The following is a 15,119-nucleotide window of genomic DNA, read 5'->3' as shown; positions in this document are numbered from 1 at the left end:
TTAAAAAATTGTATAGATTTTGGTCTTATTTTTCATTTACAATGTAATTAATATTCCGTTTTATTTTTGGTTCCAAATTCTTTTCTTCTATCTAACTTTCCTTTCTTTTTAAGACATGCTTGCTTGTTCATCTGGAGTCCTCATTTAGTTGCCGGCACTGTACGGGTTACATGGAACGAACCTGTTTCCATCACATTAATCAGCCTGCTTCCCTCTGTGTTAATCGTGGGCAGCCCTTTGTAAGCACTTTATATTTTCAGAGTGCTCTCCTGTTACTGTTTTCATCTTTGCAACTGTCTAAATAGTATTAATCCTGTTGTATAGATAGAGGACACACTTACAGTGGGGACGCTGAGTTAGAATTCCTATCTCCCGGCTTCGGTTTGACCGCCTTTCCTACCGCGCGCTGACACTGACTGTCAGACCCCGTCTCTTACTCGCCCCGTCCAACCCTGTGTTGCGTTGTGGTCGACCTTCAAAAAGTTCTTAGGATTAAAAAAATAATCCATGTTTATAAAAAATGGAAAATTCTCATTTTAAGAACAGGATTCTTCATTTAAATGACGGTCTTGCAGTGAGTTGGCCAGGAGGAACGCATCTCCTTGTTGATGTATATGTAGACCCATGCTGTAAATGGGAAAAGGGCAATTACCGTGGCCACAGCCAACTGAATTCTTCCACCGACTGGATTCCTATGAAGACACAAAAATTATTATAAATAAATATCCAACTAAAATTACAGATTACTTTGGAAACAAGTATAAAGATAGAATTTGGTAAAATACATCTTTTTTTTTTTTGTATGATCCTTTTTAAAAAACATTTTTTATTGAAATTATAACTTTTTGATCTTATGAATTCTCTGTATGTTCGAAATGCAAATCTTTGTTTATATGTGTTAGAAATAGCTTTTCCCACTTGGTCATACCTTTCAAGGAACTGAAGTCATTGACTAGTTAAGCAATGCTAAAATTGATTTTTTCATAATGATTTTGTGTGTCCTATATGAGAACATTTTCCCTCCCAAAGGTCTTGAAAGTCTCCTCTAAAAGTTGTGTTGTTCTGCTTTCAGGTTAGAGCTATAATCCACCTGGAACTGACCTTTTGAAAGCTGATGGTAGGGGTGGTTTTGCTTTTTCCTCACCTGGATATTCAGTTGCTCCAGCATTGCTTATTAAAAATAGGCTGCCTTTCTTTGCTGCCCTGCAGTGCCACTATGTCTTAAGTCTCTGGATGGGTGGATCTGTTCCTAGTCTCTTGTTTCATTAATTTATCCTTTTGGTTTGGCCTGTGCTGCCGCATGAAAATTATTTAGGTCGTCCTTATTTTAATATTTAGGTCTTCTTTAATTTCTCCCATAATATTTTATAGTTTTATATGTAGATATTTTGCATGTCTCTGCTAGATTTATTCCTAGGGAGTTGGGGTTTTATTATTGTTATAAATGGTAACTTTTTGTTATTATTTTCTGTTACTTGCTGATAAGAGTGCAGTTGCTCTTAGTATATTGACCTAGTGTCCAGCCATCATGCTAAACTGGCTTATTCAAATAACTTCTTAGATCCTTTTTGATTTTCTGTGTCACCCATGAATAGTGAGAATTTAATTTTTTCTCTGCAATCTTTGGGACTTTCTTTCTTTTTTTTGCCTTCTTGTACTGGCGAAGCAATAGCTAGGCCAGCGTTGAGGAGAAGTGTCCCTGGTGACCAGCCTCGGCTCCTCCCTGACCTCAGGGAAGCTCCACCACCACTCACTGCTGAGCGTGGTGCTTGGGCCCAGACACCCTCCCTCAGCTCAGGTGCCCTGCGTGCCTGTTTCCTGCGAGCTTTTATCATGAATGGGTGTCGGATTTTATCGGGCTCTCTCTTTATCTAGATTGAGAAGATAGTTTGATTTCTTTTATTCTCTTGCTGGAGTAGAAAATATTAAACTAGCTGTGTTCCTAGAATAAATGGATTTTTCCATCTGTGGTCATAAGTGAGATCGCCATGTAATTTCCTTTTGGTTTTGTAATTTGTCAAGTTTTGGTATCAAAGACATTCTGCTCTGATAAAATGATTTGGAAGGTGTTTCTTCTTTTTTTGTTTGGCATTATTTTTTCCTTACATATAAGATAGAATTCTCCAGTTATACCATTTGGTCTAGAGCTTCATTTAGGAAAAATATAAATTATGGACTCAATTTCTTTAATATTTATGGGACTGTTCTGAGTATTTCTTGTGTCAGTTTTGATAAATTGTATTTTTTAATGAATCTGTTCGTTTTTGTCTACATTTTTAAATTTATTGGGAAAAAATCTTAGGATTTTTACAATATCTGCTAGATAATATCGATCTGTTTTTCATTCCTGATATTGGTTATTTGTGCCTCCTCTTCTTTGCTCTCTTATTATTTTCCCTTTTTAGTCTCGCCAGGGCTTAACAATGTTGTAAATCGTTCCCGAGAACGAATATTTGACCTATTCAGCCCTCTTCTTTTTCATGCTGACTTTTCATTTCATTGTTTTCTGTGCGTGTTTATTTTCTTCTTGTTTCTTTGGGTTTAATTTGATGTTCTTTCCTAACTTCTTGAATTGAAGAATTCCTAAGTTCTTGGAAGATTAGCTCTTTGATTTTCCCCCTTCCTTCTTTGTTTGCTTTTTTAAATATATGCATTTAAGGCTATAATTTTCCCAATAAGCGTGACTTTTAGCTGCATTCCACAAATTTTAATGTGTAGTATTCCTATCATTGTATTCAAAATATTTTCTAAAATCCATGTGATCTCTTTTACCCAGATATTATTTGGAACTGTATTTCCTAATTTCCAAACATACAATGATTGTCTGATCATTATTTTTGTCAGTTATTTCTCGTTTAATGGCACTGTGGTCAAAGAACATTCTCTGAAAATTTTTAGGACTTATTTCATGGCCCAACATACAGTCTTTTTGTAAACCTTCAGTGTGTACATGAAAAGAACGCGAATTCTACCATTCTTGGTGCCATTGTTTTGTATATGACCCCTAGGTCATATCATCTATACCTTTATTGGGGTTTTTTTGTTTGTTTTCTTGTACTATTAGTGAGTGAAAGAAGTCTGATGAAGTCTCTCAAGATGATTGTAGGTTTTTGATTTTAGCTATCGGTTTTTGTTTTATCTATTTTGAGGTTATGTTGTTATATACAAATTTAGAATTGTTATGTGTCTGATATAATGGTTTATTTACCTTCCTGATTTAATGAATCTTTAGTCATTAAAAGGTGTCTTTCTCTGCCATCTTAAGTCCACTTTTTATTAAGTGGTGTTGAGATCACCAGATAGCAAGAAGGAAAAAAGATAATATTGCATCAGTTCTTTATACTGTCACACTAGGATAAATTCTAACCACATTAAAGATTTAAAAATAAATACATGTATTAGAAGAAAACTTACTTTACACCCTGAGAGGAAAGAAAGATTTCCCAGGACTCCAAATCCAGAAGCAATAAAGGAAGTGATTGATATATGTGGTTACATTAAAAACAAAACATTTTCAAGGTAAAGAAAGTATATTTTGTATAAGCAAAGTACAATGACAATAAGAAACTGCAAAAAAAATTTTTTTAGATTATGGCACAGCAGGCTAATAGACATGCGTAAAGAGCTAAAAATAGAAACTATCAGCTTTAAAGAGAAATAGGTAAAACCTGTCTCTCAGAGATGAACCAATATTTTGTAGAAAAAGAATTGCAGATGGCTCTTAATCAGAGGAAAATATGCTCACCTTTGAGCCTAAAAGAAAATGTAAATTAAAATTACCCATTTCTCTATTATTTGATTAGTAAAAATTCCAAATTTTGACAGTCTACTCTGTTGGTATTATACTTCATAGCAAAAGATTGGATACAATCTAAACAGGACTGGATCCACTGTGGACCTATCAGCAGAACAAGGGAAGTCCTTATGTACTACAGAATGATCTCTAGGATGTAGTAAGGGAGAAATCAGTGAGGGGACAGTTGTGTATGATATGCTTCTACTTATCTAAGATAAGCAGGAATAAAAGTAAGGGCACATATTTGCTCCATTAAAAAACCATGGAAAGATAAACCATAAAACTGAAAAAAGTTTTACCTCCAGATGAAGGGAGAGTGTAGGGTTGGGGGATCAAGAAGCTCGAGTTCTTTGAATACAGATTTGACTTTGGGACCATGTAGCCATTTTACATAATTATAAAACAAAATGTATTTTGAATAAAGTTACCCTAGAAGTGAGAGTAAAATAAACTTAACTGTATTTACTTGTTAGCATTAGCACGCAGACTTACTATCCCAAATAATTTGAATGGACATCCCTTAGAGGGACGTTCCCTAGCAACAACACACAAAACCCCCAGAAATCTGTGCGGTAATCATTGCTATTCTGAGGTTGTGCTTGTGTTGTGGGACAAGTCAAATGGGTTCTGTTGAGGACATTGAGGTTAGAGATTTTTGACGTGATTAAAAGGAAATATAGATGTAAGATGGCTGATAATGTTAAATGAAAATCTGTGTTCTTTAATTTTAATTGCTAGGATCAATGTGAACTCCTAAGATATTTTTAAGTACACATGTAAACGTCTTATCTTTATAATGTTATATACATACATATTGCACATATATGTGAATTTCCTTGCTCTGTTCACTGAAAAGAACCAACGACCAATCCAGTAGCAGCGAGCACTGCTCACGCCTGGGTTGTGACCTCTAAATGCCGTTACCTACCAGAAGTAACCAGGGCTTTTTGGGAAAATGGTTGATTCCAGGTCAGGGGCATAAAATGTACATTATCCTGGAACATTTTATCATTCCGGAAAGTGATAAAAGATGATTGGGGCTATGTCAAAAAAGAATTGAGGATTCAAACCTGAAGAAGTGCCACTGGCTGAGGACAGACAGTGGCAGCATCAATAAAGGTGGTAACTTACATGGACTGAAAAAATAAGCTCTTTTGAAATCCATGACTTGAAACGGTCCTACTCACACAACTTAAACAAATCCCATTGGTCACTTGTGGAAGATTCCCAGGCATGAAAGACTCATTATTTTGAAAACTTGGAAAATTAAGAATCGGTTAAAATTTTTTTAAGTGCTTCTCTTTTAAGGATACACACTGAGATATTTACACATAAAACAATATGATGTCTAGGATTTATTTCAAAATAATCTGGAAGTGTGGCGAGAACAGTGATACAGATTAAATAAGATTGGACAAATGGTGATGACTGTTTAAGCCAGGTGATGGGTTTGCCTGATTCATTATATGTCTCTGCTTTTGTATATGTTTGAGTATTTTCAAATAAAAATTTAAAACAAAAAAATAATCACAAAAAAGTTATTTTTCTGTAACATTGGCCTTAAAAAGTCTTTTTAAAATTAAAATCGCTATACTAACTTCCATTTGGTTGGTATTTGTATAGTGTATTTTTTCCATGTTTTGACTTTTAATCTTTGTATAATTAAGGGAGGGTCTTTCGTAGCATTTGTTTAGTGGGGTTTTAATCTTTTTATCCACATTAAAAATCTTTGACTCTTAATTGGAATATTGGGAACATTTACATTTAATTTCTCATATACTTGGGGTTTTCTTCCTCTAAACATCTGCTTCCTATTTTCCTCATCTGTTCTTTTTCCCTTCTCTTTTCCTGCCTTCTATACTCATTCTTTTCTTTTAGTGTTTGCCATAAGGATTGCCACATGAGTCCTTGACTCATCGAAGTCTATATAAATTGGTGCTCTTACTTGTCCCCAGGAGTTAAGAATGTGAGAGCACTGTAACTTCGCTTATCCCCTTCTTCCAGCTTACATGCTACTCATCATGTATTTTTATCTTTGTGTTTAAGCTCCACAGAACATCATCATAGTTTTATAACGTTCATGTTCTTTTATATGTACTCATGCTAATTTTTAAAATTTGCTCTTTATTCTTCCCTCAATCTGCAAGCTGCTTTCTGAGATCATTTTCCTTCTCCCCGAAGAACACCCTTTATGCTGGCAATTCCCTTTGATTGCACTGGGACACGTGGGAAAGGATGGTATTCATGAAAGTATTAATGATCATGAAATTTTGAATCAACTATTATTAGCTTTCCTTAGGGAAGGAAATATTTCTTTCAAAAGATTCCAGTTTGTATTTGTTTCAATAAGCTCACTGACCTATTTGGTCTGATCAAACCTTGAACACATAATTTGAGAACTTACTTTGACGAACTGTGGCACAGACTCATCCACGCTGTAATAATCACCAGACCAGACAGCTCCCTATAAAATAGCATGCATTTCACATTTCTGAAGTGGCTGCAAAGGAGATGCACATCATCCCATTATCTCCATGGCTTGATTCTGCTTATTGTTGAATGACTTCCCTCAAGATACACAGCAGCTATAAGACATATCAAGTCTGGCATGATATATATACATAAATACCTTTCTCAGTTTAAATTTCTACATAAAAATAAATTTCACCTTCTGAAGCAACTATGAACTCCATGACTGTTCCCAACTTAGAAATGAACAAAAAAACCAGTAAAACAAAAGCACAGCTAAATCATTTCATGTCACTGGTGGAAAACTGCAAGAAAATTACAGTTTGATCAGATATTTTTATATTGTTTTAGGTGTTCAGTAGTAGGCAGGTTGAGCACCAATCAGTAATTTGAGCATATACTGCAGAGATTGGGTCACATCTTCATGGAAACAGTTTTCTGTATGAGCCAGGCTAATGATTTTGGGGTGGGTTTATGCCAGGAATACATGTTAGAAGCACTCCTTATCTTACAGAGTAGAAAACAATTGTATTTAGCCATAGTACCCCTGGAAGCCCCACTTAGAGTTCACCATCCTGGCTTCAAGTTGGTGGAGGTGATTCAACCTATTGGTTTACATCCCCATTGAATGACCCAACCTGATCCAGTTTCCCAAGGATCGGGGCCTATAGTGTTGCAGCCACCTCACTAGTGGTGCTTACCTTACAGGTCTCTGAATCTTGGTATTGGCAGATGTTAGCAGTGGGATGGAAAGGAAAGGAATTGGGCTCTTAGTGAGACCAGGGTGGGAGGGAGCAAAGGGAGGCTTGATAAGAATGAATGGCTATGACAACAGGAGATGACATGAGACACCAGGGCAAGGCTGGACCGAGGCTGACCTCTGCGGTGGCTGATCACACTTGTAGATAAGATTTTGGCTTGAACCAGAACTGAATCAATGCTGACGGAGTTTTCACCTTATTAGACTGGACTATTACCCTGTAGTATCCTTGCTCATAAAGGGGCCAAGGTCCAACTGCCTGATGCTCACATAATGTAATACACAGTGGCTACCTGGATCGTGGGTCCATCATTTCTCAGGCTCAATTTGTTAAGGAAATACCTTCCCTGCTTTTCACCTATACCTCGCGGTGTAGTTGGGGATATTAAATCACTATGTACAGACAAGGTGTTGAAAAGAGAGATTTTCAGTTCTCCCTGCCCCTTCCAGAGAGCCAAAGTCAGTGCTCACCTTCCTTCTTCCTCATGCAGGACATTCCATTGTGTATGAAACACCAGGTATTGTGCCAGGCTGACGGCCCACACCGTGCAAAAGAAGAGGTGTATTGCAGAGACACTCTTCCAAATAAAGTTACCTAATAATAGAAATTATGGAGTCACGCTCTAGAGAAAAATGGTCTCTGCATTTGCTTTGCTTAGTCCGTTTTGAGACAAAGCACTCAGAATAGCCTGGATTTTTGTCTTGTTTTGTGTTGAGGGACATCAGACATTAAAGCAGTAAATATAAACAAGCGGACATTTATTATTTTTGAGACTACCCGTCCCACACTCCAGTCACGTGGACCTAAGCTAGGTCGGCCAATGCATGTCATCTGTTCATGACAGCAGTTTAGCTCAGGATGAACAGATGACAAATCAGAGCCAACAACTCAATTCTTGAGCCTTCTGTGGAGACACCAGGGACGTGGATTCTCTGTCCGTTGGACTTGGGGTGCTGAAGATGTGACCTGAGCTGCAGGGCTGCCATGGGGAGCCCAGGAGGTGCCATACACGATGAACCTGGTCCAGAGAAGGCTCGCTTCCGGCCACCGGGGCCCGAGCCAGCGCACCCTCGCCTCTTCACAAAGTCCGCCGCTACCTCTGCTTTTTAGCTTAGTGCCCATTTGAGTTGAGTTTTTTTCTTGTTTGCAATGAGTGGAGCCCTAACTTGTACACTTTAAAGATGCAGACAGTCCGAGGGGCCTATGCAAGGAGCCCACGTGCCTAGGGGACGGGAGTTCCCCCACCAGGTGGGAACCAGTCTTGATTCCGAGGCCCTGAGAACTTTCAAGCCCTACTAGTGCACACGGTTTTAAAGAAAACAGAATAACTTGCAAGACTAATATTCCACATTAAAAAGAAAATGTTAGTAAATAATGTAAAATGTATTTTTTTCCCTAAGGCCCTGTTTTATAATATACTGCTGTCCAACTTAAGGCTTGCTGAGGGTTTGCAGGGTCATGAAGAGCAAAGGAGCTACGTTTTGCCCATAACTGAGGTAGGTGACCTGTGGACAATACATACCAGCTATTTTGAGTGAACATTTTACATGTATACCCACGTGGGACAGATAACATAAGTAAGGAGTCCAAGGAGCAGGTACAAATAAATATATGATAAAGCTTTACAGCCATTCATTCATTCACAAGCATTTTTTTTTAATCTCCATTCAGAATCCAACGTTCATACCTGTGACAAGAGGGTCAAGTCCAACAAGCAAGGTCAGCACGGCAGGAATCGTATACACAACCTGTTAGCGAAAAGAAGTCATGTGGGTTAAGAAGTAGGTGCACATAGGAAATGTTCAGAAGCACTGAGGACGTAGGAAAGATGACATCACGCTCCATGACTTACCTTAGGTTTCAGCAGCAGTTGAGGAAGTAGCTCTTAAGCATGTCAAGGTGTGATTTTATCTGCCTTCCTCCTGGAGTGCAGGCTATTCCAGGAAAGCTCTAGCATTGAGCTGAGTTTGGGTCTGAAGACACACTGACCTTCTCATCTCCCCCAAGCAACATCCATGCCCAAATGGCCTTGCCCCACTTGCATAAAAGAAAATGCTCCTTGAAAGGCAAATACCATATATCACCTAATACAAGAAACTAATGAACAACACAAACCAGCAAAATAGAACCAGAGACATGTAAACAAGAACACACTGACAGTGACCAGGGGGGAGGGGAGAAGGGGGAAAAGAAGGGGAAGGGTCTAGCCAAGGAACTAGTATGAATGACCCATGAACATGGACAACGGGGTGGAGATGGACTGAGGGAGAAGGGGTGGGAGAGGTGGAGGGAGAGCAACAGGGGGAAAAGTGGGACAACTGTGATAGAAAAAAAAAATTAGAAAAAAAAAAAAAACCTCTTTGAAAAGCAGAGCAGGAGTAACTGTAAGCAGCTGGATGGCCCTGCTGGGTCCGGCACCATGCACCACCCAGCCCAACAGGCCATCTCTGCGGGTGGGCCCCAGGAAGTTTACTAACGATGGGTCACATGTGCCCAAGAAGACAGGGCTCCTCACCTTGGAAACCTGGTAAGTTGGTTTGGCGTTTGGAGGACTGGCCCTGAAGAGGTCCTATTTTCAAGCCTCCTTCGCAGCAAGCAGACCCTGGCCACACCTGCTGCTGCTCATGTGTTTCAGGGAGAGGTCAGGTAAGGAGCTGGTAGGTTTATAAGACACATGGGGCATGCAGTTGCTTAGCCACGTTTATTGTGATCTTATGTTGGAAATTCTCAAGGCTGTACATGTTAAGTGATTTGCTGTCACTATAAAAACATGTCTGTCTGGACCCTGGAGAGAGAGCATCTGGATTATTCAGATTCTGTTTATCTTCCCTGCTCCATCCCTAATGATTACTGGTATGTTGGTCAATATTGACACTTGGGAGTCAGGTCCTCTCTCCCAGGCGGACGGTCACGCTGCTGAGGGTCAGACGAGCGCTTCCCCTCTAATGTGCACACGGGTCGCCCAGCGGTCTCATTGGCACGCACGTCTGACTCGAGTTCTGGGGCGGGGCCCGGGACTCTGCTTCTCTAACAAGCTCCCGGGGAGGCTGCAGCTGCTGTGTCTAAGACCACAACTGGAGCAGTGCGGGGTGAGCCCCCCCCCCTGCAGACCCCTGGGAAAAACTACCTGAGTCACCGAGAGGTGGAGAGGGAGAGAAGTTACACACACACAGCGCACAATATTTAATTGTGCTTGGCATAAGAAATGTTTGGCAGAGATTTTAAAAATGTGCATGCAAATATATCAGGTATCTGCGACTAATGCGTTAGAGGGTCTAAGATCTTATTCAGTATATTGTAAACATCTGAACAAACAACCCTTAAAACTTTAGTAATGGTTTCTCATGGCAATTGTGCCGTGTTAATTTTCAGATTCTTTTCTCCGAGTGAGATAATTTTTTGAGAGCAGAGAGACTGAAAATGATTGTTTTAAGTAAAACAACAATGCACAGTATAAATAATAATGGCTCAGTAGAACCCAACTTGATAGTCCTTTATCTTCCCGTTGGTGGACTTTTTAAACTAAGGGTACCATAATCCTTATTTATAGTATTTAGTTTAATTCAGCACGTACTCACCGGGTCCCCTAGCAGTCATTCCTAATACTGCTTCCTCTTGTCCCCTTGCCACTGTGAAAACTGAAAAGCCAATTTGTTTTCCCAGCCTCTTTTAGCGGCAAAGGTGACCACGTTTCAGCAATGAAATGTAAAGTCTTCAAGGGGCGAAGCTGATGCTCAAAGTACGACCACCAACACGCAGGGGTGCTGGCTAAAGAGAACGGATCCCAGCCCAGAAGCCTATCTGTGTGCACAAACTAAATAGCTTGCCTGAAGGGCTCCTTGGGAAACATTTCTTCCCTGACAGAAGGGAAGAAAGCGAAGGACAAAAACTCGTTCTGCTCATGGCTCGTTTCTTCCTACACGGGGTGCTCTTGCGTGGGGTTGAGACGCTGGGAGCCGCAGCAGCCGTGCTGTGAACGTGAGAGCAGACGAGCGACAGGTCCCTGATGACGCCACTGACCATTAAGCAGCTGCCTCTGAACTTTTAAGTGAGATAAGCTGTATTTTTCTAACCTGATGCTAGTCAGATTTCCTATAATTTGCTCCTGCATGCATCTTGATACAAGCATGCTTCCTGAGTAAGGAGGAACAGGGAACGCAGAAACGGGTCAGGGGCTGTACAAGCCTCCAAGGCCCAGCATCCTAGTGGTCATTCATCTGTGCATTCATTCAGTCTTTCATTTAGTCACGAGTCGTAAGGGAAAGCACTTCCCTTAGGCTTCCTGAGAACCACCAAGAAGGTACTGGCCCCCATTCCCCAGGGAACTGGTATGTACAGAATCAACTCTAACACAAAGAAAACTGCGTTAGTGCTAAATTAAAGGCTCAAAGGAAGGACAGCTGGAACGTACAGGAACGAGGCAGAGCTTGTTTTGGATGAGATAGCATTTGAATTAGACCTTGAAGCTTGCGTAGAGGGTTAGGGCCCAATAACTAGTGTAGATGGACTGGGCTCCCAAGACCAACCCGAAAAGGTGCGATGGGGCCATATTGGGGGGGGGCCTCAGATGCCGAGTTGGAGAGTTTCAAATTAGACATCTTGAGAAATGACCGAAGTTTTCAAAGTAGGAAGCAAAATCTAGGAAGTGTTCTCAGTAGACGATAGGAAGCTATTACAAGGGTCCGTGTGGGAGGTCATGGAGTGCTACACTGGGAATGTGGGGCAGGGGGTTTATTATTCATATTGTGTCATCTAAGCATGAAGTGAGAGGTGAAATGTACAGGTACCATGCAGATAAGCAATTAGACCTACACTGGGTTTTTTTGCTATTGTTATTCGATTGCTCAGTTTATTTGGTTTTTCGAAGGGATCTCAAAGACGGGTAAGGAACAGAGATGTTAGAGGTGACGGGCTTTGAGCAAGGATGACTCAGAGAATGGTTCTGCTGATAGCAGGCAATGGTGAGTCAGGAGGAGGGATGGATTCTGGAGGAAAGATGCTGGGTAGGACCTTGAGTGTATTTGAGAGCCAGTGTGACGTACAGATGGGTCTATCTCGAAGTCCTTTGTAAATTCAACATTAAGCTGTATATTTCAGACTTGTCTGCAGGGAAGTAAGATTTGGAACTCAGGATACAAGCTAGAGTGCTGAGGAAGAGGCAATTTTATTTGATTCCAGGACGTGACTGGACTGTATGAGAATGTATTCTACTGCAGTAAAAACACTGACCAGAACTTAGCATAATTCCAAATGCTTTCACATGTTACATCTGTACATGGTTGACATTATTCCAAAGCCTAAAATCATCTCATCGGTGATATTTTACAGTCCTGTGTATCTTATTCAAAGACACTGGGAAAAATCCAGATATTTCAGAAAATGTATGGAGTGATCCTCCCTCTCCCAAATGGTTTAATCAGTGCACTGGTTCAACGTGTACTGTAGGTTTTGTGGGCTTTAGTTACTTTCTTTAAATATAACTCAACTGAATTAGCAGAGCCACAAGCCTTAAGCCTGTCTTTTCTGGTCAGTTGTTTGTTGGAGTTTCTGGGTAGAAACTCACAAAGAGCGGTCCAGTGGACCTTGGGAGTCCTACTCTGTCTTCAAAAAAGTATCCTCAGCTGGACCGTTCATTCAGAGGGAACAACTGCTGAACGAACCCTATGTCTCTGGAAAATTCTGAATTCACACACACAGTGCCTTATCACTCTGACCCAGTTCCCCCTACTATTTCAGAGAAAAGAGCTTACAAAGGATTTGATTTCTAAGTGTTTACACAGAGAGGAAGGGGTGGTAGCAAGTGGGTAAAACTGTGCCAGACGCAGACCCACATTTCCTTCAGATGGAGGGGAGCAGCTCATACTCACCATCCAGAGTCCTGCATCTGGATCGTTGACCTGCAGTGTGAAAACGTCAGGTGTTAGACACACCGTCAGGTCCCGTTCCTGTGTTTGCTCTGCTCTCTGACTCACCTCAGTGACCTGTGACATGCTAGGCGCTGCAGTGGGCACCCATAGACACCGGGGATACAAAACAGGAATGACACAGTCTAACAGGTCGTGATGGGAGGAGGGGCTTCTGGCTGAACACAGCAGATAGTTAGAACAGAAGGGTCACCCATTTTTGTAAAGAACTGCAAGGAACTCTGAAAAGGGTGAGCCAAACCTAGAATGAGTCCTGTTAAGGGCGCTCCGGTCTCAACGAACGAGGACAGCTATCGGGAAGGGGGCCTGAAGCGGACTTGAAAGCCTGCCTGTGCTGGAACGGGATTTGTTCTGACTCCTGTCCGAGACCTGGACTGTGTTCAGTCTCCTCCACAGGCCGCGTATTAAGAAAGGGCCCTAGTGTTTCTGCTCAGGTCCCTTTCCAAGTGACACACTCTGAACCAGATCCTTCCAGCACTTGAACCAAAGAGCGCGCGGCAGCCCTTTGAACACACCTGTCTTAGGTGGGGAGCAGGTGGGGGCGCCAGAGCATAGCACCCAATCCCCGTCCTTCGCCTGCACTGCCTGCCCGCTCCTGGGTCTACGCCGCGCGCCGGGCTGGGGACAGCGACTGGGGCCGGGCGCCCGGTGGTGCCCGCGGGCCCTCTCCCGCCGCCCTCCGCCCGCCTCGGGGTCCGGGCCCCTGACCTGCACCACGGCCGCCAGCGCGAAGAAGGCGGCCATCAGCCCATTGCAAGCCCTCCACAGGGCCGGCGCCCAGCACCCCGCGGCCGGCGCCATGGGCTCGGCGAGGCTGGGCGGGGCGGCCCGACCGGCCCTCCCTTCCGCCGGACGCCCCGCCCGCCGAGCCTCGTCCCCGACCCGCTCCGGGTTGCCAGCGCGTAGGGGAAGTCGCACTGTGTGCGCCCGCTCGCTCCGCCTCCATCCCAGGTGGCGCAAGGGAGCCCCGGGGGTCCTGCCAAGGCCCGCAGCTCATCGGGGGTGGAGGGAAGTCACGTTTGAGCCCAGACAGGTCCAACTCCAATGACTGTTTTCGCTAAAGCTACCTTTCTCACATTAAAAAATAGGGGAGAGAGAGAGAGAAGGGAAGAGAGGTGCGTGGGTGTTCGTGTGTGTTTTCTGGTTAGTATTTATGCATTTCCTTTCAAAGCTTGGAGAAACTTTCAAAGCCCTCTAAGCATTATGGTAATTTCTTAGATGGGCGACAGCTCTATTAGCATCTTACACAGTTCACAGCTTTTCTGCAGGCAGGCGCGTTTATCTTCATGGGTTTTTTTTATGAAAGGTATTTACATATTATACATATTTACAATTCTTCCCCACCAACAAAACCAACAAAATTTTCACATGCGTTGCTCATGAATTTCTTATGAACTGGAGACACTGAAATATTCACTGTTCTTCTCTTGCTTTAGTCCTTTACTGTTTTGTAATTTACTCTTCTGATGAGTTCGTCCCCAGGCTCATTTACATATCCATCGGCCTCATCAGTTTCGCTGTTGGAGAGTTTTTCTCACTCCAAATCCGGTCCTCCTCTCCTTTTCACCAATTTCCTGAAACTCTTCAGGAATTTTTTCTCTCCGTTTCATTCCTTTCCAGGAATGCTTATTTCAGGAGCATCACCAGCTGGGTGACGGGCGGGGACGGCTAAGATGGACTCGTTGTGTGCTGCAGAAGGGAGCCTGCCCTCTGGCGGCGGGGGCACATGTGTCTGCGCAGCGGCCACACAGGGTGAAGCTGGGCAGAGGTTGGGCAGGCACAGCAGGGCCTGCCCCTGCTCTGAGCTGAGTTCCACCACGAAATCAGCCCTGGGACTGGGAACATCTCGAGACCACCCTCACTGTCCTGTTCCTTATCTGAAAAAAAAAAAAAAAAGGGTTATGGGCTGTATTTTGTCCCCCGTCACTTCATATGTTGAAGACTTAACCCCCAGTACTTCAGAATGTAACTGTATTTGGTGATAGGGTTTTAAGTGACGTCACTAGGTTAAAATGAGGTCACTAGGGTGGGCCATAGTCCAATATGACTGGTGTCTTTATAAGAACAGAAGAACAGAATATTTGGACAGACATGTACAGAGGAAAGACCAGGTGAGGACCCAGCAAGAAGACATCCATCTGCAAGCCAAAGAGGCCTCAGAAGAAACTA

At 42.4% G+C, this 15,119-nt stretch overlaps 1 protein-coding gene across 2 annotated transcripts; it reads right to left on the bottom strand.

Moving 5' to 3' along the window:
• Window positions 1-54: 54 nt before the first annotated feature.
• TMEM220 (transmembrane protein 220) lies at window positions 55-13,772 on the bottom strand. 2 transcript variants are annotated; one of them, XM_090292694.1, is made up of 6 exons: window positions 13,659-13,772; window positions 12,894-12,923; window positions 8,714-8,774; window positions 7,497-7,620; window positions 6,201-6,296; window positions 55-692 (listed from the first exon to the last, which is right to left on the bottom strand). In XM_090292694.1, the coding sequence occupies exons 1-6, from the start codon at window positions 13,749-13,751 to the stop codon at window positions 557-559; spliced, it is 540 nt and encodes a 179-aa protein (XP_090148820.1). In that variant the 5' UTR covers window positions 13,752-13,772; the 3' UTR covers window positions 55-556. The 2 variants fall into 2 exon arrangements, with proteins under 2 accessions (XP_090148820.1, XP_090148821.1); XM_090292695.1 differs by having other exon boundaries at window positions 6,201-6,260.
• Between the last annotated feature and the right edge of the window lie 1,347 nt (window positions 13,773-15,119).

The sequence above is a fragment of the Furipterus horrens genome, unplaced genomic scaffold, assembly GCF_987537825.1.
Source record: "Furipterus horrens unplaced genomic scaffold, mFurHor1.1.pri manual_scaffold_11, whole genome shotgun sequence".
NCBI classification, from domain to species: domain Eukaryota; kingdom Metazoa; phylum Chordata; class Mammalia; order Chiroptera; family Furipteridae; genus Furipterus; species Furipterus horrens.
Note: the sequence above shows the minus strand (reverse complement) of the source record. Positions and strands in the feature narration are given on the sequence as shown.